The following is a 23,670-nucleotide window of genomic DNA, read 5'->3' as shown; positions in this document are numbered from 1 at the left end:
TAAGTGTTTACTATTTTCCAGGCACTCTTCTAATCAAATTGGACACAGTCCCTGTCCCACATGGGACTCACAGTCTTAATCCCCATTTTACAGATGAGGGAACTGAGACACGAGAAGTGAAGTGATTTGCCCAAAGTCTTATGGAAGACAAGTGGTGGAATGGGGATTAGAACCCAAGTCCTTCTGACTCCCAAGCCTGTGCTCTATCCACTAGACCAGATGACTTCCACTATGACCACTGTCAATCTCATCCAGGATTAAACCGAACAGAGCCCATTTCTTCTACTGAATAATAATAATAATGATAATAATGACATTTATTAAGCACTTACTATGTGCAAAGTACTGTTCTAAGCACTGGGGAGGTTACAGGGTGACCAGGTTGTCCCACGGGGAGCTCACAGTCTTAATCCCCATTTTACAGTTTTAGGGAACTGAGGCCCAGAGAAGTTAAGTGACTTGCCCAAAGTCACACGGCTGATAATTGGCAGAGCTGGGGTTTGAACCCATGACCTGTGACTCCAAAGCCTGGGCTCTTTCCACTGAGCCACACTGCTATTCTACTGAACCGCTTGAAGTCTCCTCATCTCACTAGACACTGTCCATACCAGCACACGCTCCCATATGCAAAAAAACCCACAGTCATCTTCGTTGCCACAGGGACAGGTGTTTTCTGCTGACATCTTCACCTGAAAATCCTTTCAGAGGAACTGGGCAATTATGTTGCCAGCTTGTACTTCCCAAGCGCTTAGTACAGTGCTCTGCACACAGTAAGCACTCAATAAATATGATTGAATGAATGAATGAATGGATGGGCACTCACCACACAGTTATAGAAGGTAGATCGGGCCTGGTGAAGGATCTGACTGAGGATGGAGATGAAGAAAGCTGAGGAGGAAGTCGAGGCAGAGGCGCGGGCATCAGATGAATAATCGTTCAAGGTGACCAGGATTTGAAGGAAGCTGAACTGGTGAACTCTTTGGCAAGCGCTGATAAAGTTTTTCAGTTCCGACTCAAGAGAACTAAAGATCTCTTTCAGCATCTGGATTATGCCTTCATCAAGCCTGAGTTAAAAGTAATAACAAAAATAAGAGTGTCACTTGTGAATAATAATAATAATGATGGCATTTGTTAAGCGCTTACTATGTGCAAAGTACTGTTCGAAGCGTTGAAGCACTGTTCTAAGCGCTGAGCACTGTTCTAAGCGCTGAGCACTGTTCTAAGCACTTGTAAGTTGTGAAGCACTTACAATGTGCTAACCGCTTGATTTGTACTTCCCAAGCACTTAGTACAGTGCTCTGCACGCAGTAAGCGTTCAATAAATACGATTGAATGAATGAACCACTGTTGTAAGAGCTGGGGTATATGCAATAGGTCAGACAGTCCCTGTCTACAGGGGGCTTATAGTCTGAGGGATATACTCAGTGGAAAGAGCCCAGGCTTTGGAGTCAGAGGTCATGGGTTCAAATCTCAGCTCCGCCAGTTGTCAGCTGTGTGACTTTGGGCAAGTCACTTTACTTCTCTGTGCCTCAGTTACCTCATCTGTAAAATGGGGATTAAGACTTTGAGCCCCCCATGGGACAACTTGATCACCTTGTAACCTCCCCAGCGCTTAGAACAGTGCTTTGCACATAGTAAGCGCTTAACAAATACCATCATCATCATCATATAGAGAGCAGTTATTGAATCCTCACTTTACAGATGAGGAGGAAACTGAGAAATAGAGAAGTTAAGAGACTTGTTCATGTTGACACAGCAGGCATCAGACAGCACAGCGGCCTTGTTGGTTTGCGGCTCTGCCAATTGTCAGCTGTGTGACTTTGGGCAAGTCACTTAACTCCTCTGTGCCTCAGTTACCTCATCTGTAAAATGGGGATTAAGACTGTGAGCCCCCCGTGGGACAACCTGATCACCTTGTAGCCTTCCCAGTGCTTAGAACAGTGCTTTGCACATAGCGCTTAATAAATGCCATCATTATTATTATGACTATTATTTGCAAATCATGTCCATCTTGCACACCAGGATTCAATCAGACAAATCAGCAAGACGACCCGTCAGCTAATATCCTGCTGAGGTCTGATTGGGTGACTGGGATTCTTCTCTCCCCTCTCTCCGTCCTCCACAATTCCTCCTCTCAAGGGAAAAGGAGAGACATTCTACTTTCCAAATTGAAGTATGTCGATGAGGTTCATTCTTCTGAGTTTCTTTTTGGACTTGCTCAGTGTCTCAGGAAGGGTCGAGGAAGAAGCTTGGCCTTGTTGATGGCCTACGCTGAGGTTGCCAAACCTTCATTACCGAACAACCCCATGTACGATGGATCGTACATCAAGCTATGCCCATTTTTATTGGTCATTTACATACTTACTGGGGTGTTGTTCTGGTGTGGCGAGATGCTGCCAATGATGCCAGGTTCACCTCACTGGGATCAAGGATCTAAAAAGAAGGTCATGTACTTATATACACATTTATAAATGATCTGCTATGAATTACAAAACAATTTGGCATAGTGGATAGAGCACAGTCTTGGGAGTCCGAAGGTCATGGGTTCTAATTCTGGCTCTGCCATTTGTCCGCTCTGTGACCTTGGGCAAGTCACTTCACTTCTCCGTTCCACAGTTACCTCACCTGGAAAATGGGGATTGGGATTGTGAGCCCCATGTGGGACAGGGACTGTGTCCAGTCCGATTTGCTTGTATCCACCCCAGTGATTAGAACAGTGCCTGGCACATACTAAGCACGTAATAAATACCATAATTATGAGAAGCAGCATGGCTTAGTGGAAAGAGCACAGGCTTGGGAGTCAGAGGTCGTGGGTTATAATCCCGGCTCCACCAATTGTCATCTGTGTGACTTTGGGCAAGTCACTTAGCTTCTCTGTGCCTCAGTTACTTTATCTGGAAAATGGGGATTAAGGCTGTAAGCCCCATGTAGGACAACTTAATAATCTTGTATCTACCCCAGCACTTAGAACACTGCTTGGCATACAGTAAGCACATAACAAATACCATTATTATTATTATTATTAGTGATTTATTTATAATAATGTCTGTCTCCCCCTCTAGACTATAAATTGGTTGTGGGCTGGGAATGGGGTACCAACTCTGTAGTTTTGTACTCTCCCAAGCATTTAGTACAGTGCTCTGTACCTAGTAAACCCTCAAAAAGTACCTTTGACTGATGATTAAAGGGAGCAGAACTCTCTGGACTGTGAGCTCGTTGTTGGCAGGGAATGTGATGTTATATTGTCCTCTCTCAAGCACTTAGTACAGTGCTCAATAAATACAATGAATAATAAAAATAATAATAATTCTGTTTGTGGTCCCTGCCACTAATTCCACTAACACTAATCTAATAATAATAATAAGAAGAAGAAGAATAATGGCATTTATTAAGTGCTCACTATGTGCAAAGCACTGTTCTAAGTGCTGGGGAGGTTACAAGGAGATCAGGTTGTCCCACGGGGGACAACCCAAGTGAGGGTAAATTTGAAGTTGCAGACGTTGGCCTGATGTCTGGATTTCTGCCAATGCTACTGCCCTTTCAAAGCCCTTCTGAAAGCCCAGCTCCTCCAGGAGGCCTTCCTGGATTCACCTCTCATCTCCCCCACCCTATTTCCCACTCCTACTTCCACTTTGGCAGTTCTACATCACCTAGGCACTTGGGTAACTTGCCCCCTGCCCCCTCCACAGGACTCCTGTCCAGACCTTTAAATTTGGGTGTTTCCCCCTACCTGGAATTGATAAGCCTCCCTCATGCCTTGCTGCCATTTTTTGTGGTTTCTAGAGGATGGAAAGAGTGTGACCTTCTGCTCTCTTTGATAAACCTAAAGATGCTCCAGAGAGATTTTCTCGTACCATGGAGAAAATCCACAGAATAAGTCCCCAAGAAGTAATTCAAAATCTATGCCTGCTCCTTCACCGTGAAATCCAGAAAGTTGTGGCCATGGCCTGCCTTGAACTGACCCCTTGAACACATCCCGTCTCTGGCTCGGCCCGCCCTCCCTCTTCATATCGGACAGTCACTCTTTCCACTTTCAAAGCCTTATTGAATGCACATCACCTCCAAGAGGCCTTCCCTGCCCAAGTCCTTATTTTCCTTTCTCCCACTCCCTTCCGTATCACCCTTGCACTTTGATTTGCAACCTTTCAATTACCCTTCCCTCAGCCCCACAGTACTTACACACATATCTGTCATTCATGTTTTTATATTAATGTCTGTCTCCCCTTCTACACTGTAAGTTCATTATGGACAGGGAAGGTGTCTACCAACTCTGTGATTTGTACTCTCCCAAGTGTTTAGTATAGTGCTCCTGCACACAGTAAGTGCTCGATAAATATGATTGATTGATTGATTGCCTGTGTTCAGTGCTACCTGGGACTGGGTTGCTTCTTCCCAAGCAGTGGTTTGTCACGTCCCCTGAGGAGCTGCTCTGAGAGGAAACCCTGAAGCACACCAAGCTTCTGAAGGGAAATTCCTCATTTCCAACCCAAGAGAGCCAGGAATCATAGCAAGAGGAAAGTTAATGGAACAGCAATGGGTCTTAGGAGGGGAGGATAAAAAAGGGATCCCTCCAAGAAGCAAATCTAAGGGAGAAGGAAATCAACTGAAACTCGAACAAAAGCATTGTCATTACTGGTTCAGACCAATGATCTTCCCTAGTATTCTGTCCTTAAGAGTGGCCACAGGCTACTTGAAAGAACTGAAGCAGCACAGTGGCTTAGTGGATAGAGCACAGGCCTGGGACTCAGAAGGACCTGGGTTCTATCCCGCCTCCACCACATGTCTGCTCTGTGACCTTGGATAAGTCACTTCACTTCTCTGGGCCTCAGATACCACATCTCTAAAAGAGGATTAAGAGTCTGAGCCCCATGTGGGATGGGGACTGTGTCCAACCTGATTAGCTTGGATCTAGCCCAGCTTTTAGAACAGTGCCTGGCCCACAGTAAGCACTTAACAAGTACTATTTATAACTATTATTATTATTACTAACTGAGTCATGGTGGTTCTCTCTGACATCCAGCCTACCTAATTTTCCCTCTAATAGCTCAATGCTGGTATCTCATTCCCACAGATACATATCCTCATGCTCTGCTGCTTTCCGTATCTATAATTTATTTTAATGTCTGTTTTCTCCACTAGATTGAAAGCTCCTTGAGGGAAGGGACCGTGTCTACCAACTCTATTATATTGCACTTTCCCAAGCCTTTAGCACACTGCTCTGCACACGGTAAGCGCTCGATACATTCCACTGGTGATTGATCATGTATGAATTTGTCCAGCCTTATTAAAATCACACCTCCTCCAAGAAGCCTTATCCGTTTAAGTTCTCATTTCCCAGATTCCCTCTCCCTTCTGCATCACTCATGCACTTAGATCAATACCATTAGAGAAGCAGCGTGGCTCAGTGGAAAGAGCCAGGGCTTTGGAGTCAGAGGACATGGGTGCAGATTCCAGCTCCTCCAATTGTCAGCTGTGTGACTTTGGGCAACTCGTTTAACTTCTCTGGGCCTCAGTTACCTCATCTGTAAATGGGGATTAAGACTGTGAGCCCACCATGGGACAATCTGATCACCTTGTAACCTCCCCGGCACTTAGAACAGTGCTTTGCACACAGTAAGTGCTTAATAAATGCCATCATCATTATTATTATTACCATTTAACCACTTGATCACTTTACCCACAGCCCCACAGCACTTATGCACTTAGCCATAATTTATGTTAATGTTTGCCTCCTCCTCTAGACTGTAAAATCCTTGTAGGCCGGGATCTTTTTACCAATTCCCCTGTATTGTACTCTTCCTGGTGCTTGGCGCAGTGCTCTGCGTGCAGTAAGTGCTCAATAAATATCACTGATTGATACTGGTTTTTGCAGCTTCACAACTTCCCAAGCTAACAATTTTCACGTGTTTGCTGTTCTCTGAGGGTAGATGTGTACTTCCTCTTGTTTAACTGAGCTTTCCCCTTAAAATGTAGTGGGTATTTCTTCACCCTGATTTCATCCACTTCATTCGTGTTTGTTCATTCAATCGTATTTATTGAGCCCTTACTGTGTGCAGAGCACTGTACTAAGCGCTTGGGAAGTACAAATCGGCAACATATAGAGACAGTCCCTACCCAACAACGGGCTCACAGTCTCTTATCAGCCACCATCTTTAGAGATTAAAGAGCCCCAAATTTTTCTGTCGATCTTCATTTAGAAGGTTCTCCATCCCTCTGATTTCTGTTTTGTTTTGTTTTCAGTTGTAGGATACAACCAATCAGTCCATGGTATTTATTTAGCATTCACTGTATGCAGAGCACTGTACTAAGCAGTTAGGAGACTACATTAGATATGTTATAGTCACTTGTTGGTCATTAATCATCTCTGCTTCTCTTGACGACTTTATTTAAGGCCTCAAAAAGGCAAAGCCACCTTCTATACCATTTTCCACTTACACTGACCTACCTCCTCCAGCCCTTCTTGGTGGCCGTCTTGGTTCAGCAAGAAGAACTCGGTGATAAACTTCTGCTCAGCCGTGTACAAAGGTTCCAACTCTCTCAGACCATGCTCCAAGATCTGCACAGAAACCAAAAGTCATTACAAGTCCCACCCAGTCTCTTTAAAGACCTCAATAGCAGAGAGTCCTAAGCTCCCCAACCTACTGTAGCCAGAATTCTGCGCTACTATATCAAGCCAGTCTTGGATTTTACTGGGCCCTAGAAGAGTTGAATTTAAAACACAAATAGGAAGGCTGGCTAAATTTTTTTGATAATAGTTACAGCTGTAAATGAGATGAAGTGTTAAAGGTGGAAGTTTCAGCAGTGGTTGCATAGAGAAACTAGAAAACACCCAGCTAAGGGGAAGCAGCGTGGCTCAGTGGAAAGAGCCCGGGCTTTGGAGTCAGAGTTCATGGGTTCAAATCCTGGCTCCGCCAATTGCCAGCTGTGTGACTTTGGGCAAGTCACTTAACATCTCTGTGCCTCAGTTACCTCATCTGTAAAATGGGGATTAAGACTGTGAGCCCCCTGTGGGACAACCTGATCACCTTGTAACCTCCCCAGTGCTTAGAACAGTGCTTTGCACATAATAAGCGCTTAATAAATGCCATCATTATTATTATTATTATTATTAAGGGGGAAGAGGGGGCCGTAGAAGGAGAAGAAAGGGATGGAGCCGGGATAGAACCCAGGTCTTTCTGAGTCCCAGACCCGTGCTCTATCCACTAAGCCACTATGCTGCTTCAGTTCTTTCAAGTATCCTGTGGCCACTCTTAAGGACAGAATACTAGGGAAGATCATTAGTCTGAACCGGTAATGACAATGCTTTTGTTCGAGTTTCAGTTGATTTCCTTCTCCCTTAGATTTGGATATACAAGGAAACTTTGTTCATCATGTTGTGTAAGAGGACATCATGGGATAGGGTAGAAGAGAAGACATGAGTCCCTGCTGGGAAGTGAAGTAGAGCTGCCCAAGTAGTTTGGAGAGCTGGGAGCTCGTTGCAGGCAGGTCATGTGTCCATTGATTGTTATAATGTCCTCTCCCAAGTGCTTAGTACAGTGCTCAGCACACAATAAGCACTCAATAAATGCGACTGACTGACTGACTGGGAGCTGAACATGGACCAACCCAGAAAACCTGTGACTCTTACTGAACGGGCTGGATGGTTTGAGTGGTGAAATTAGGCCAAAACTGCATTGGCAGTCCGTTGTGACTACAGTGTGAGAATTTCTTTGAGATTTTTAGCTCTGACCATCAGAGATGCTCAGCTCTGACCTTACTTTTCCAATCTTTCCTTGGTCTGATTCATCTGCCTCTCCGTCCACGCTGTCAGCTAAGGAGGTTCTCCGGGGTGGTCTCGGATCATTGGTTGGTGAATTCGCCAGTTTGTCTAATCCTTCATGTGAACCTAAAACAGAAATCTCATTCACCATAAAACGTTTATGCATATTGATGTCTGTGTCCCTCTTTAAAGGACTGTAAGCTCCTTGTGGGCAGGGAACGGCTCCACCAACTCGGCTGCACTGTACTCAGCACTTAGAACAGTTCTTCGCAAATACCATCAACATTATTGTTATTATTACTCTCCCAAGCATGTAGCACAGTGCGTATGGTAAACACTCAAAAAAAAAAACATTGTTTGATTGATGATACACTGGATTGAGGTGCTTAGAGGACCTATCTATTCCTTACCCACTCACATGGCAATCCTCCACATTAAGAATCAATCAACAGTATTTAGTAGCAAGCACTGTATTAATAATAATTATGGTATTTATCAACATTTAGTATGTGCCAAGGGCTATACAAAGCACTCAGGTAGATACTGGCTAATCCAGTTGGACACATTCATTCATTAATTCATTCAATTGTATTTATTGAGCGCTTACTGTGTGCAGAGCACTGTACTAAGCGCTTGGGAAGTACAAGCTGGCAACATATAGAGACAGTCCCTACCCAACAGTGGGCTCACAGTCTAGAAGGGGGAGACAGAACAAAACCAAACATACTAACCCTATATCACATGGGGTTCACAGTCTAAGGGGGAGGAAGAACATTTAATTCCCATTTTACAGATGAGGAAACTGAGGCACAGAACAGTTAAGTGACTTGTCCAAGATCACACAGAAGGCAAGTGGTGGAGCAGGGGCTAGAATTCAGCTCCTCTGACTCTCTTTTTCCAATAGGCCACACTGCTTCTCCAATTGCTTGGGAGAGTGCAGTAGAATGAGTCAACGTGATTCCTGCCCTCAAGAAACCTACAGTCGCTGCTGTGAATTTCAGGGTATCAAACTAGAAACACTGGATTTGAATAAATTTGTTGTAGGTGAAATGTTGTATACTAATTTTACTTCATCTTATATTGCCTTCAATTCAACAAACAATTGTAAGTAAAAATATGCAAAACAAATGTCCTCTAACTGGAGAAAAGCAATAGGGTAGCCTTATTATAAGTATGGGCTGGAGGTGAATTTGTTGGTAGAAAACATCCAAATGCAGAATGACAGGAGCTGCTTCAAAAGGAACACTCTGGTTCCCAGATCTGCGGCTTGGTGGTTCAGATAAAAGCAGACGTTTGGCTGCCATAATTTGGATTTTTGCCCAAAAGGCTCTCCTCTCCTTTGCCATAGGAGAGCTGGTTAAGCTGAGTCTGTAAGTCTTGTCTATAAGCTGCTACATTTCCCAGCTGCCTCTCAGCCTCATATGCTTTATTCAACCCCTTTTGTCAAAGCCACATCTCCCACATAGCAAACATTCTTATGTGCCATGGACTGCTTATTTGCCAAGAGTATCTTTGGTCCTACACACAGGATCTCCGTCACCACTTCTTGAATCACCCATCTCCCAGAGAAATGAAAGGTGGATTTCTAGCTCTTTGAAGAATTCCAAGCCAAGGAACCACCTGGGATCAAGCCTTGGAAGTCTGAAAAGCATGAAGCAGCTGCCCTCTAAGCTTTCAATTAAAAAAAGAAGAGCAGGGAGAAGACAGGCATAGCAGGGTTATTTTCTTCAAGAACCGGAGAACTCTAGCAAAATATAAGTCATACGCGGAGCAATTCATCAATTTCTTCCTGCGGGGATGTCTTACATATTGTAACTGGAGAAATCTGATACTTGTGAAATAAAAGGAAAAATGAGAAAACATGAAGAGAAATGAGGGCGGTGTAAGAAATAAGCACAAAAGAGGAAGGGGCTCTGGGTTTGCAATTCTTCGTGGGGTAGTAAAAAGCTAAACATGAAAGATATGGCTCTCTATATTTTCTTTTGTCCATATATATCTACCTTTGAATTAGGAAATGGCACTAGGAATAAGATTGTTTTATTGGTGGGAGTGTAACAATAAAACCCATGCAACACGGACAATCGCTTTAACAACATGCACTTATAAAATTGTCCCTTGGGGGCCAGATGAGTTTTGTACCCCCAGTGCTTGGTGGAGTTTTCATCGTTCCCTCATGATGTCATTATTTTCTCTGTCTCTGTTCTAAGTGCTGTACATTATGTATAACTGCCTTTTGTGGCTGTCTTCCAACTTGTCTACCTGTATAGCACAGCATTTGGGGTCTTGTTTCAGTGAGTCTTAGAGCTTCTTGGAAGCAGTATAGCCTAATGGAAAGAGCACACGCTTGGGAGGCAGAGGGCCTGGGTTCTAATCTCAGGTCTATCACTTACTTACTGTGAGACCTTGGGCCTGTCATTTAATTTTTCTGAGGATCAATTTCCTCATCTGCAAGATAGGGATTCAGCACTTGTTTTATTGTTATGTTGTACTCTCCCAAATGCTTAGTACAGTACTTTGCACACAGTAAGTGTTCAATAAGTACAACTGACTCCCTGACTGACTGACTTGTATTCCTTCCCATTTAGATTGGGACGGGGCCTGGGATTGGGTCTGACCTGTTTATTTTACATCTACACCAGCACTTAGTAAAGTGCTTGCAATAGAGTAGAAGCTTAGCAAATACCACTATTATCATTATTACCCCATTTCAGCTCTCCACAGAGCAGCTCTTTGGAAATCCTACCTTTGCCCATTCGCTTCACCTATCCTACTCAGAAAAGGTATGATCTCACAAGCGTTGCTGTGACGGTGGGACCTTGGGTAAGTCACTTCACTTCTCTGTCTCTCAGATCCCTCATCTGCAAAATGGGGATTCAATACTTGTTCTGATTATCTGATTATAAGATACCTGATTATCTTGTATCCACCCTAACACTTAGTTACTGTGACCGGCACTTAGTAAGCACTTAACAAATACCATTAAAAAAAAAATTCCAGAGTGTGTTGTGCTTCACAAATCATTTTCCTCCTCAAGATTTGACTACTTGGGGCTGGAAAAGGTACGTTATGGGGAAGAAATTAACCCCTGGGCCAATCTGTTGACGGAGGTCTGGAAGACTCCCTTGGTAAATTAGAAACACACTTCAGGGAAAAAAGTGAGACTAGGTGGAGTCAAATTTGGTACAGGATTTTTTTTTTTAAATATGTATATGTATATATGTTTGTACATATTTGTTACTCTATTTATTTATTTATTTATTTTACTTGTACATATCTATTCTATGTTGTTAATATGTTTGGTTTTGTTCTCTGTCTCCCCCTTCTAGACTGTGAGCCCACTGTTGGGTAGGGACTGTCTCTGTTGCCAACTTGTACTTCCCAAGCACTTAGTACAGTGCTCTGCACACAGTAAGCATTCAATAAATACAATTGATTGATTGATTGATTGTTCTCCCTCCTACCTTGACTTCGAGCCCCATTTGGGACCTCATTATCTTGTATCTATCCCAGCATTTGGTACAGTGCTTGGCATATGGTAAGCACTTAACAAATACCGTTATTATTTTATTAATATTATATTGATGGACTGTGTGATCCGCCTGTAGATGGCATTAGTGGAAAATCTCTGGAAGTTGGAAGTGGTGTTTGTGATAGATGCAGGTCTCACAGGCAAAAGAGAGCAGGAAAATACACTTTGCTTGTAAATCTTTGTTTATCTTTGCATTGCTGTAAAGTCTGCCACCTTGGTAGCAGAATTCACAGGGGCATTCAGCTCACTGATGAAGATACTTGGCTGTGAACAGAATTTATCATGTATGGATGCTTTATAGCCTATATAACTAATTACCAATTAATCAGTGATACTTATCGAGCACTTACACTGTGCAGAGCACTGTAGTAAGCATTTGGTACAGTGCTCTGCACACAGTAAGCGCTTAACAAATATGATTGATTGATTGGGAAAGTACACTACAATAGAGTTAGTAGGTACTATCCCTTCCCACAAGTGCACGCTCCTCGAAGTCAGAGGAGCTGGGTTCTAATGCTGGCTTTACCACATACCTGTTGTGTGACCTTGGGCAAGTCACTTAACTTTTCTGTGCCTCAGTTTTCCATCTGCAAAATGGGGATTCAATTTCTGCTCTCCCTCCTAGTTAGACTGTGAGCCTTACATGGGACAGGGACTCTGTCCAACCTGACTACTTCATACCTACCCCAGCGCTTAGTACAGTGGTTTGCACATAGTCAGCATACAACAAATGCCACTATTATTATCATTGTTGTTAATAATAATAATGATGGCATTTGTTAAGCACTATGTGCCAAGCACTGTTCTAAGCACTGGGGAGGATAGAAGGTGATCAGGTTGTTCCACATGGGGCTCACAGTCTTAATCCCCATTTTACAGATGAGGTAACCGAGGCACAGAGAAGTCAAGTGACTTGCCTAAAGTCTCACAGCTGACAAGTGGCGGAATCTGGATTTGAACCCATGACCTGTAACTCCCAAGCCCGGGCTCTTTCCACTGAGCCACACTGCTTCTCTCAGCTGGAATCTCTCAGCTGAACACATGCAGGGGACCTGGAGGGTCAGCCGGAACTTTAGAACTCGGATCAGAACCCCGGAACTTGAGAACCCCGAGGAGCAGCATGGCTCAGTGGAAGAAGCAGCATGGCTCAGTGGAAAGAACATGGGCTTTGGAGTCAGAGGCCATGGGTTCGAATTCCGGCTCCACCACATGTCCGCTGTGTGACCTTGGGCAAGTCACTTAACTTCTCAGAGCCTCAGTTCCCTCATCTGGAAAATGGGGATGAAGACTGTGAACCCCACGTGGACAACTTGATCACTGTGTATCCCCCCCAGCGCTTAGAACAGTGCTTTGCCCATAGGCTCAGTGGGTAATAATGATGGCATCTATTAAGTGCTTACTATGTGCCAAGCACAATCGAAGCCCCCTCCTTCCTCTTCCCCTCCTCCCCCCTCCCCCTCCCCCCCACCTTACCTCCTTCCCCTCCCCACATCACCTGTATATATGTATCTATGTTTGTACGTATTTATGACTCTATTTATTTCTTTATTTTATTTGTACATATTTATTCTATTTATTTTATTTTGTTGATATGTTTTGCTTTGTCGTCCGTCTCCCCCTTCTAGACTGTGAGCCTGCTGTTGGGTAGGGACCATCTCTATATGTTGCCAACTTGGACTTCCCAAGCGCTTAGTACAGTGCTCTGCACACAGGAAGCGCTCAATGAATACGATTGAATGAATGAATGAATGAATGAATAAGCGCTTAACAAATGCCATCATTATCATTATTATTATTATCAGTAGGCTTACAAGTCTTCCCAGAGGAGGGCAGGGTTGCAACAACAGTTCGTGCTTCCTTCCCCTCCCAGGGAATTGTCCCTGAGCCAAGGGAGGTGGAGAGCCTCCGGGGAGCTGGGGGTGGGTGACGGGGGTGGTGGGCAGGGCTGGCAGACCCTCGAGGACTGGTCAAATCAGCCCCAAGTCCGTCTCAACCCCCAGGGACTGCACAGTTCAAAAGACCCCTCCCTAGAGAAGCAGCATGGCTCAGTGGAAAGAGCACAGGCTTGGGAGTCAGAAGTCATGGGTTCTAATCCAGGCTCCGCCACATGTCTGCTGTGTGACCTTGGGGCAAGTCACTTCACTTCTCTGAGCCTCAGTTACCTCATCTGTAAAATGGGGATTAAGATGTGAGCCTCACGTGGGACAACTTGATCACCTTGTATCCCCCCCAGCACTTGGAACAGTGCTTTGCACATAGTAAGTGCTTAACAAATGACATTATTATTATTATTATGTTAAAGCAGTTACCCTAAACGCTATTATCCTAAACATGGTACTTAGAACAGTGCTTTGCACATAGTAAGCGCTTAATAAATGCCATCATTATTATTATTATTAAAGCGGTAAATCCTAGTTACTTGTCCTCCTTCCATTCCTCTCTCTCCCTCTCTCTCTCTCTCTTTCTCTCTCTTACCTACCCCAGGAAAGGCCCACATTTTGGTGGGCACCTATAGCTAGGCCAAGACGCTTTTCAATCAATCAATCAGTGGTATCTTCCTTCCTTCTTCCCTGCTTTGCCCTAAATGGGGGCTCCACAAACACTGACTGACTGACTGATTGCTAGCATCCCTCCCGACCTCTACTAAACCAGTTAGCAATAGTAGTATTTACTTAAGGTCACAGACTTGGTGGCACAGCAGGATTTGCACTTCAGACCAGCACATACAGCAAATTACTAAATCATTCCGTGCCTCAATTTCTCCATCTGTAAAATGTAAATAGTGACATCTGCCTTGATCCGCCAAATCATTGTGAGGCCAATTTAGATCAATCAATCGTATTTATTGAGCACTTACTGTGTGCAGAGCACTGTACTAAGCGCTTGGGAAGTACAAGTTGGCAACATATAGAGACAGTCCCTACCCAACAGTGGGCTCACAGTCGAAAAGGGGGAGACAGAGAACAAAACCAAACATACTAACGAAATAAAATAAATAGAATAGATATGTACAAGTAAAATAAATAAATAAATAGAGTAATAAATATGTACAAACATATATACAAATATACAGGTGCTGTGGGGAAGGGAAGGAGGTAAGATGAGGGGGATGGAGAGGGGGAGGAGGGGGAGAGGAGTCCATAATCTCCATGTGGGCATTATCTACCAACTGTATTGTATGGTAATCTCCCAAGCACTTAGTACAGTACCCTGCACACCCAATAAGTGCTCAATAAATACCACTAATTGACTGACTGATAATATAAAAAAAACTCACCACTCCTTCACCTCCACCCCCTCAGTGCCCAAGACACCACTAAAGCGAGAAAAGTCTGTTCAATAGCAGATGGTTAAGATGGTTGTTGGCTTATGGCTGGGGTGATTTTTCTATCTTGAGTTTCCCTTGTCACTTTTCACTAGGGAAACTCAAAGCACAAAGGAAACTTCAGTAAAAAGCTCTGCTTAGCCGGAGAAAAATCAACAAAAATAAATAACAACCACTCTTTTCCTCCCTCCTGCCCGCTGCAGGTCGTGGACCATTAAAGGGAATTGGATGATTACTGCTTCCTTGAAGAGGAAAGGAAATATAATTTGTACTTTCTATTCAGCTGTGTAGTTCTTAGACCTGTAGAGGGCTGTGCTGAACTGTTTGTTATCCTGTTCCCTAATCAGGAACATTCTCATTTCTGTCCGGACTCTAAGAAGGAAAATTGGCTTGCGATCACCGCAGGAGAGTGCAAAACCTGCTAACTCGCCCAAACCCCTTGGTGATGTCCTAGAAGTTTTCATAAGAAATAGTAAGGGTGCAAATCTCTCGCCAACCCCCTCTGTGCTCCTACACAAAGGAGAAAGTGGAGGGCCTTCAGGGAGGCTTTTTAACCTGTTATTTTGGATTTTGGTAGCTCAGCTTGTGACCGTGGCTCCTGCGATGGTCAGACAAAGGATTCCGAATCTAGTAGCTCGATCTGCTGAGGGAAGGGGTCATTGCGTCTCAGTACTTGGAAAAATCCAATCTGCTCCTTCATTATGGGTGATTGGCCTTGCTCCAGTCAAGTTGATGGAGAGGGAGATGATGAAAGATGATGATCTGAACTACGACTGAATGGGTAGTGGCATTGGGGAATGTTCTCACCTCAAGGTAGAGGATCATTTCTATTCTGGAAAATTCAGGGGGAAGCTAGAGCACTCTGCCACTTGTAGACTGTGGAGCCTGAATTCATGAATTCCAAGGGTGATTGTGACCTGATAATAATAATAATAATAATAATAATAATAATAATAATAATAATAATAATTTTGGTATTTGCTAAGCGCTTACTATGTTCAAAGCACTGTTCTAAGTGCTGGAGCACTGTTCTAAGCACTGGATACAACAACAGCATGGCCTAGTGGATAGAGCATGGGCCTGGGACTCAGAAGGACCTGGGTTCTATTCCCGGTTCCTCCACTTATCTGCTGTGTGACCTTAGGTAAGTCACTTCACTTTTCTGGGCTTCACTTACCTCATCTGCAAAATGGGGATTAAGACTGGGATCCCTATGTGGGACAGGAAATGTGTCCAAACCGATTAACTCGTATCCATCCCAGCTCTTAGTACAGTGCCGGTACTTAGTAAGTGCTTAACGAGTATTATTATTATTATTCTCACTGATAGAAGTGCTTGGGAGAGTAAAATATAACAGAGTTGAATTTGAAGTGAGATCATTAATATCAATCCTGGCTAGGTACAACTCCAGACTTTTTATGTTCATTTCATTTAACTTTTAAAATGGAACTTTTGACATGGAATTCATTGAGGCTTGTTCCTAACATTCCGGGAGAACATGGGCTGGGGAAATAGCTTTTTGTTCAAAAAGACAGGAAGCAACACCAAGTGCCTGGCCCTAAGCCTGGTCAGGAGCAGATGGAGATAGCTGTTTGTTTTCATGGACTAAGCCAAATGGCAAATGCGTTCTGTACTGTACACTCCATACTTGTACATGAGGTTAGCTGCTCTTTTGTTTATCTGAAAGATATCAGATTGTATATCGAGTTACTCATCTTTACATTCAGGAGCAACTGATATCTTCGTAAGCATGGCACAAAGGGGATATTAGCCAAGTGTGACATGAAATGAAGACATAAGAAATTAGAACTGGTCTTTCCTCAGTCTGCTTCTTTCTCAGGTTCAGCCTCGTTAAATGTTAGTTTTCTTCCACCACGGGCCCCACCCAACCTCAACAGAAACTCTTGCTTCAGAGACATTTGGTTTCAGAGAGACAGAACAAGGACCATGCACTCCTTTCCTTTCAATGAATAAATATAATTTTTCATAAAAGGCTCTTACATGGTACCGATCCGTTTCTCTCCCTGGCTCTTTTGTCCAGGAACTAATTGTCTGAGAGAGGCACAAGAGGAGGTAAAAACACAATTCACTTGCTCATCAGACGTAGTGCATCTTTCTCAGTGGACAGAGTGAGCTTACCCTAGGCCTGATGCTTTTCTTGATTCGCTTAAAAAAGACGGCATTGGTCTGTCAGCAAGGAAGAAAATTGGTTCATTATCTTGCAAACCTCTGATTATCATTCTTTCCGTTAAAGTGACTAATTGTCGTGGCCAACAGCCAAACTTTTCTTAATTTCTTGCATCGTAAGAAGAGCCAACCAGTATATCTAATACTTCTTAACCCAGTTTGAAGAGACAACCTTTAGAGTTTGCCTGACTTGAGAGATCAGGGCTAATATGGCTAGGGGATTTTTTTAATGCTATTTGTTAAGCCCTCACTATAATAATAGTAATGGTATTTGTTAAGCGCTTACTCTGTGTCAAGCACTGTCCTAAGCACTGAGGGAGATACAAGGTAATCAGGTTGTCCCACTTGGGACTCACAGTCTTTAATCCCCATTTTCTGATGAGGTAACTGAGGCACAGAGAAGTGAAGTGACTTGCCCAAAGTCATACAGCTGACAAGTGGCAGAGCCGGGATTAGAACTTATGATCTCTGACTCCTGAGCCCCTGCTCTTTCCACTGAGCCACGCTGCTTGTCTATGTGCTCAACACTGTACTAAGCACTGGTGTAGATACAAATCAATCAGATTGGACACAATCCCTGTCCCACATAAGTAGGAAGCAAAGCAGATATTGAATCCCCATTTTACAGCTGAGGAAGCTGAGGCACAGAGAAGTGAAGAGACCTCTCCAGGTCACACAGTAGGTAAATGGCAGAGTTGGGATTTGAACCCAGGACCCCTGACACCCAGGCCTATGTTCTTTCTACTAGGCCACACTGCTTCCATACAAAGCAGCTCTCTTCTCAGCAATATTTCTCATTCCTGCTATAGATATTACCACCAACTCCAGCCCCAAACTCAGAAGGCAGAGTCAAGTCTTAGATTGAATCAAGCACTTTTTAAAAAATGGCATTTGTTAAGCGCTTACTATGTGCAAAGCATTGTTCTAAGCACTGGGGAGGGTACAAGGTGATCAGGTTGTCCCACGGGGGGCTCACAGTCTTAATCCCCATTTTACAGATGAGGAAACTGAGGCCCAGAAAAGTGAAGTGACTTGCCCAAAGTCACACAGCTGACAATTGGCGGAGCAGGGATTTGAACCCATGACCTCTGACTCCAAAGCCCATGCTCTTTCCACTGAGCCATGCTGCTTCTCTAAGTACAGTGCTTTGCACACAGTAAGCACTCAAAGTCCTACCTCCTTCCCCTCCCCACAGCACTTGTATATATTTGTACAGATTTTTTACTCTATTTATTTTAATTGTACATATTTACTATTCTATTTTGGTAATGATGTGTATATAGCTACAATTCTACTTGTTCTGACGATTCTGACACCTGTCTATATGTTTTGTTTTGTTGTCTGTCTCTCTTTTCTAGACGGTGAGACCGTTGTTGGGTAGAGACTGTCTCCATATGTTTCCGACTCGTACTTCCCAAGCACTTAGTACAGTGCTCTGCATGCAGTAAGCGCTCAATAAATACGATAGAATGAAGAAATAAATAAGATTGAAAGAAGTGAATGGAAGTCTCCAAATATTCTGGAAAGATCTTTCATTGCTGCTGACCATTACCCCTTTCTCAGTCTGGTTCATCTAGACTGTGAGCCCGTTGTTGGGTAGGGACCATCTCTATGTGTTGCCGACTTGTATTTCCCAAGTGCTTAGTAAAGTGCTCTGCACACAGTAAGCGCTCAATAAATACAATTGAATGAATGAATGAATTGTGGACAAGGGTGTCCTTGCCTGCCTTCATGCCTGATTAGTGCTTTCCGGGATGACTTAACCAGAGCAACCGGGCTCAGCAAAATTATTCAACTTGGCCCGAGAGGGCAAATTCAACACCGCATTTTGTCTGAACTCTGGGAAAATGCCCGGCATAGAAATAGCAGTGGTAGATGCTTGCTCTCATCAGGTGCCCTGAATTCATCTGGAAACTATCTCTGAAGCTGAGTCAGATGACAACTAACCAAGTTGTTATTTTTATTTTAGTTATATGATGAAAGCACATCAAAAAGCAGGGAGAGGGAAGAAATCTGGATTTCTAAAATCTGAGGCTGAAGATGGCATTTGGACAAGACAAGAGGAGGCGATGAGTAACTTGTACTTCCCAAGCACTTAGTACAGTGCTCTGCAGCCAGTAAGTGCTCAATAAATATGATCGATTGAATGAATGAATAAATAAGATTGAAAGAAGTGAAGGAAAGCCTCCAAATATTCTGGAAAGATCTTTCATTGCTGCTGACCATTACCCCTTTCCCAGTCTGGTTCATCTAGACTGTGAGCCCGTTGTTGGGTAGGGACCATCTCTACATGTTGCCGACTTGTACTTCCCAAGTGCTTAGTACAGTGCTCTGCACACAGTAAGCGCTCAATAAATACAATTGAATGAATGAAAGATTAGGGAGGCAAGAACTGCATGATCTAGTGGTAAGAGAACAGGCCTGACAGAGGATCTGGGTTCTAATCCCAGTCCCGCCACTTGCCTGCTGTGTGACTGTGGGCAAGTTATTTAACTCCTCTGCACCTCAGCTTCATCATCCATAGAACAGTGCTTTGCACATAGTAAGCGCTTAACAAATGCCATCATTATTATAATATGGGGATTAAATGCCTGTTCTCTCTTTCCCTTAGACTGTGAGCCCTTCTTGGATAGGCACTAAATTCAATCTGACTATCCTGTATCTACATTAGTGCTGAGCACAATGCTCACTGCATAGTAAGCACTTTAATGTATTCCATTCTTCTTAGGAGCTGGCGATGTGACAATTTAAATTGTTCCAAAGAAACAATAAACAAACTACTGAAATAAAGCTTAATGTCTGTGGGAAAGAAGTCCCATGATATCTTTGATTCCCTCCTCTCTGTAATAATAATCATAATAATGATAATGATAGTAAGAATGGTACTTGTTAAGGGCTTACTGTGTGTCAAGCACTGTTCTAAGCACTGGGGTAGATACAAGTTAATCAGATCAGACAGTCCCTGTTCCGCATGGAACCCAAAGGAAATAGTATATAATAACAATAATGATAATAATTATGGTATTTGTTATGTGCTTATTCTGTGCCAGGCACTGTACTAAACGCTGTGGTGGATACAAGCAGATCAGGTTGGACACAGTCCCTGTCCCACATGGGACTCAAGGTCTCGATCCCCGTTTTACAGATGATACAGCTGAGGCTCACAGAAGTGAAGTGACTTTCCCAAGGTCACTCAGCAACAGTAGCAGAGTCAGGATTAGAACCCTTGACCTTCTGCTTCCCAAGCCAGTGCTCTCTCCACTACGCCACCAAGTTTCCTTTGGGAAGTCTGGATCGACCAGCGAATCTCTCTTTCTCTCTCAGTGCTGGCTTCATTTCAGATTTCTAGTGACTGGTCTGTCTTCCTTCAAGCTGTTGCTGCTAATTATAGCATCAGTCTTGAAATCCTGCTGAGGTTTGACTGTCGAGCTGCAGTTCACAGCTTGCTTTGGTGTATTTAAAGAGCTGGTTTTGGCCCAAACGTACCCAATTGGAAGCATAACAATTTCTGGCCTTTCACTGGCCCAGTGACTCTCTAACACAGTAAAAGTGAAAGCCAAGTGAGAGGGTTCCCAGCCCCCGCCTCGGCCCAAGTGCTTACTGCCATGTTCCATGGCTCGGAAGCAGCGCCTTTGGGCACTTGGATGTGGGAATGGACCGGGCAAATTGGTCTGGACCAAGAGGGGGATGATCAGAGATCCCCACTGACCAACAGAGAAGCAGCGTGGCTCAGTGGAAAGAGCACGGGCTTTGGAGTCAGAGGTCATGGGTTCAAATCCCAGCTCTGCCAATTGTCAGCTGTGTGACTTTGGGCAAGTCACTTAACTTCTCTGGGCCTCAGTTCCCTCATTTGTAAAATGGGGATGAAGACTGTGAGCCCCACGTGGGACAATGTGATCACCTTGTATGCCCCCAGTGCTTAGAACAGTGCTTTGCACATAGTAAGCGCTTAACAAATACCATCATTATTATTATTATTATCATTATTAATAGGGGCTATTCTGGATATAATAATAATGATGATGGAATTTGTTAAGCACTTACTATGTGCCAAGCACTGTTCTAAGCACTGGGGCAGATACAAGGTGATCAGGTTGCCCCACGTGGGGCTCACAGCCTACTGTTGGGTAGGGACTGTCTCTATATGTTGCCTACTTGTACTGCCCAAGCGCTTAGTACAGTGCTCTGCACACAGTAAGTGCTCAATAAATACGATTGATTGATTGACTGATTAATCTCTGTGTTACAGATGAGGTAACTGGGGCACACAGAAGTCAAGTGACTTTGTTCAAGGTCACACAACAGACAAGTGGCAGAGCGGAGATTAGAACCCATGACATCTGACTCCCAAGCCTGGGCTCTTTCCACTAAACCACACTGCGTGAGGAGCAGGAGCTGACATTGACCCACGTGGGTGGAGATGGAGTCCATTTTAAGGGCTAGTGGAGATTTTACTTGTCCCAGATTTTTGAACCTTGGCAACATGGCTTAGTGAATCAAACACAGTCCTGGGTGTCAGAGGGACCTGGGTTCTAATCCCAGCTCTGCCACATCTCTGCCATGTGACCTTGGACAAGTCACTTCACTTCTCTGGACCTCAGTTACCTTGTCTGTAAAATGGAGATTAAGAGTGTGAGCCCCACGTGGAACAGGGACTGTGGCCGACCTGATTAATTTGTATCTACCCCAGGGCTTAGGACAGTGCTTGACACATAGTAAGCCCTTAACAAGTACCATTCCTACTATCATTATCATTATTATTATAGAGAGGAGGGAACCAAAGATATCGTGGGACTTCAAGACTGCTGTAATCAATCTATGGTCTTTATTGAGCACTTTCTGTGTGCTGAGCAATGTACTAGGTGATTAGGAGAGAATAGTGCAGTAGAGCTGATAGACAAATTCCCTGTCCACAAGGATCTTACAGTCTAGAGGGCTAACAAAACGTTTGGGCGAAATCTAACAGTCTAGAGGGCAATTTCCTTGCATTCTCTTCCTGATTTTTGCTAATAATTTGCACAAAGGAGCATTGTATTCCACCTGCAAGCCATTTCTACAACTCTCTTTCCTCCTCTTCACCCATTCTAGCATCATCCCAGCATGAATCTGCCTTTAATGGGATGTCACCTCGCTCTGTGACAGTCATTACCCACAGACCCCTCAACACAGTGATCTTAGCATCAGTGAAAATTCAGTTGGTGTGTCTAATGCCGGATTAGATCCTCCTCCTCCCCCTCCCCATCACCTTACATCCTTCCTCTCCCCACAGCACCTGTATATATGTATAAATGTTTGTACGTATTTATTACTCTATTTGTTTATTTTATTTGTACATATTTATTCTATTTATTTTATTTTGTTAATATGTTTTGTTTTGTTGTCCGTCTCCCCCCTTCTAGACTGTGATTTGATTAATGATGTGTATATATCTATAATTGTATATATGTTTGTACATATTTATTACTCTATTTATTTTACTTGTACATATCTATTCTATTTATTTTATTTTGTTAGTATGTTTGGTATTCTTCTCTGTCTCCCCCTCCTAGACTGTGAGCCCACTGTTGGGTAGGGACCGTCTCTATATCTTGCCAACTTGTACTTCCTAAGCACTTAGTATAGTGCTCTGCACACAGTAAGCACTCAATAAATACGATTGAATGAAATGAATGAATTAGATGTTCCAGCAACTGTTGCTGCTATTCATCTCCCCGTTATCTTCATTCCAGGTGAAATCTTTGGCTGTGAAGCCAGTTGGCTTTCCCTCCGATTGCTATCTTTCTTCAAGTTTAGAACGTTTCAGATACTCACAGTTTCTAGTACCTTCATTTTCCTTGTTGAGCACTGAATCATAAAGTGTGGTTCTAAGGCAGTCATACATATCATTTTTAGAAGCTTATCTAATCCATCAAATGTTTTGCCTAGCTACCCAATTCAATCAAGTTGCGGTATCTGTAAAGAGCTTGCTATGTCCCAAGCACTGTATTAAACACTGGGGAAGATGCGAGGTAATTCGGTCCCAAATGGGGCTTTTGGTCTAAGTAGATGGGAGAACAGGAATTGCATCCCCAATCTGCAGGTGCGGGAACTAATAATAATAATAATAATGATAATAATTATGGTACGTGTTAAGTTCTTACTATGTGCCAAGCACTGTTCTAAACACTGAGGTAGATTCAAGTTAGGTTGGACACAGTTCCTGTCCTGCCCAGGACTCACACTCTTAATCCCCATTTTACAGATGGTAACTGAGGTCCAGAGAAGTGAAGCAATTGCCCAAGCCCACCCAGCAAACATGTGGTGGAGCTGGATTGGAACCCACGACCTTCTAAATAATGATAATAATATAACAATGATGATGATGGTATTTGTTAAGTGCTTACTACGTGCAAAACACTGTTCTAAGCGCTGGGGTACACACAAGGTGATCAGATTGTCCCATATGGGGCTCACAGTCTTCATCCCCATTTTATAGATGAGGTAACTGAGGCACAGAGAAGTGAAGTGACTTGCCCAAAGTCACATGGCCGACAAGTAGCAGAGCCGGGATTTGAACCCATGACCTCGGATGACCTGGGTTCTAATCCCAGGTCCTCCACTTGACCTTGGGCAAGCCACTTAAAGGAAGATACAATCAATCAAGGAATAGAAGTAATAGCAGTTATTGAGTGCTTACTCCGCTGAGCACTGTACTACGCACTTGGGAGAGTGCAATAGACATCACTGTAGACATGATTCCCGCCCACAAAGAGCCTACAATCTAGTCGGGAAAAGTACCATCATAGTTAACATCCCACTCTCCATCAGTGAACTGCCTTTTACTATCCTTAGAAGCAATTTGACCTACTAGCAAGAGCATAGTCCTGCTAG

General features: G+C 43.6%; 1 protein-coding gene across 1 annotated transcript in view; it reads right to left on the bottom strand.

Moving 5' to 3' along the window:
- Window positions 1-23,670, bottom strand: part of LOC119930037 (exocyst complex component 1-like) — an 88,644-nt gene that overhangs the window by 13,042 nt on the left and 51,932 nt on the right. The window contains exons 10-13 of the mRNA XM_038748461.1: window positions 7,758-7,885; window positions 6,446-6,556; window positions 2,366-2,433; window positions 824-1,064 (exon numbers count right to left, since the gene is read on the bottom strand). Coding sequence (XP_038604389.1) covers window positions 824-1,064; window positions 2,366-2,433; window positions 6,446-6,556; window positions 7,758-7,885 — 548 coding nt within the window. The remainder of the gene's footprint in view (window positions 1-823; window positions 1,065-2,365; window positions 2,434-6,445; window positions 6,557-7,757; window positions 7,886-23,670) is intronic.

Source organism: Tachyglossus aculeatus, chromosome 6 (genome assembly GCF_015852505.1).
Source record: "Tachyglossus aculeatus isolate mTacAcu1 chromosome 6, mTacAcu1.pri, whole genome shotgun sequence".
In the NCBI taxonomy this organism is placed as follows: domain Eukaryota; kingdom Metazoa; phylum Chordata; class Mammalia; order Monotremata; family Tachyglossidae; genus Tachyglossus; species Tachyglossus aculeatus.
This window is presented reverse-complemented; position numbering and strand designations above follow the sequence as displayed.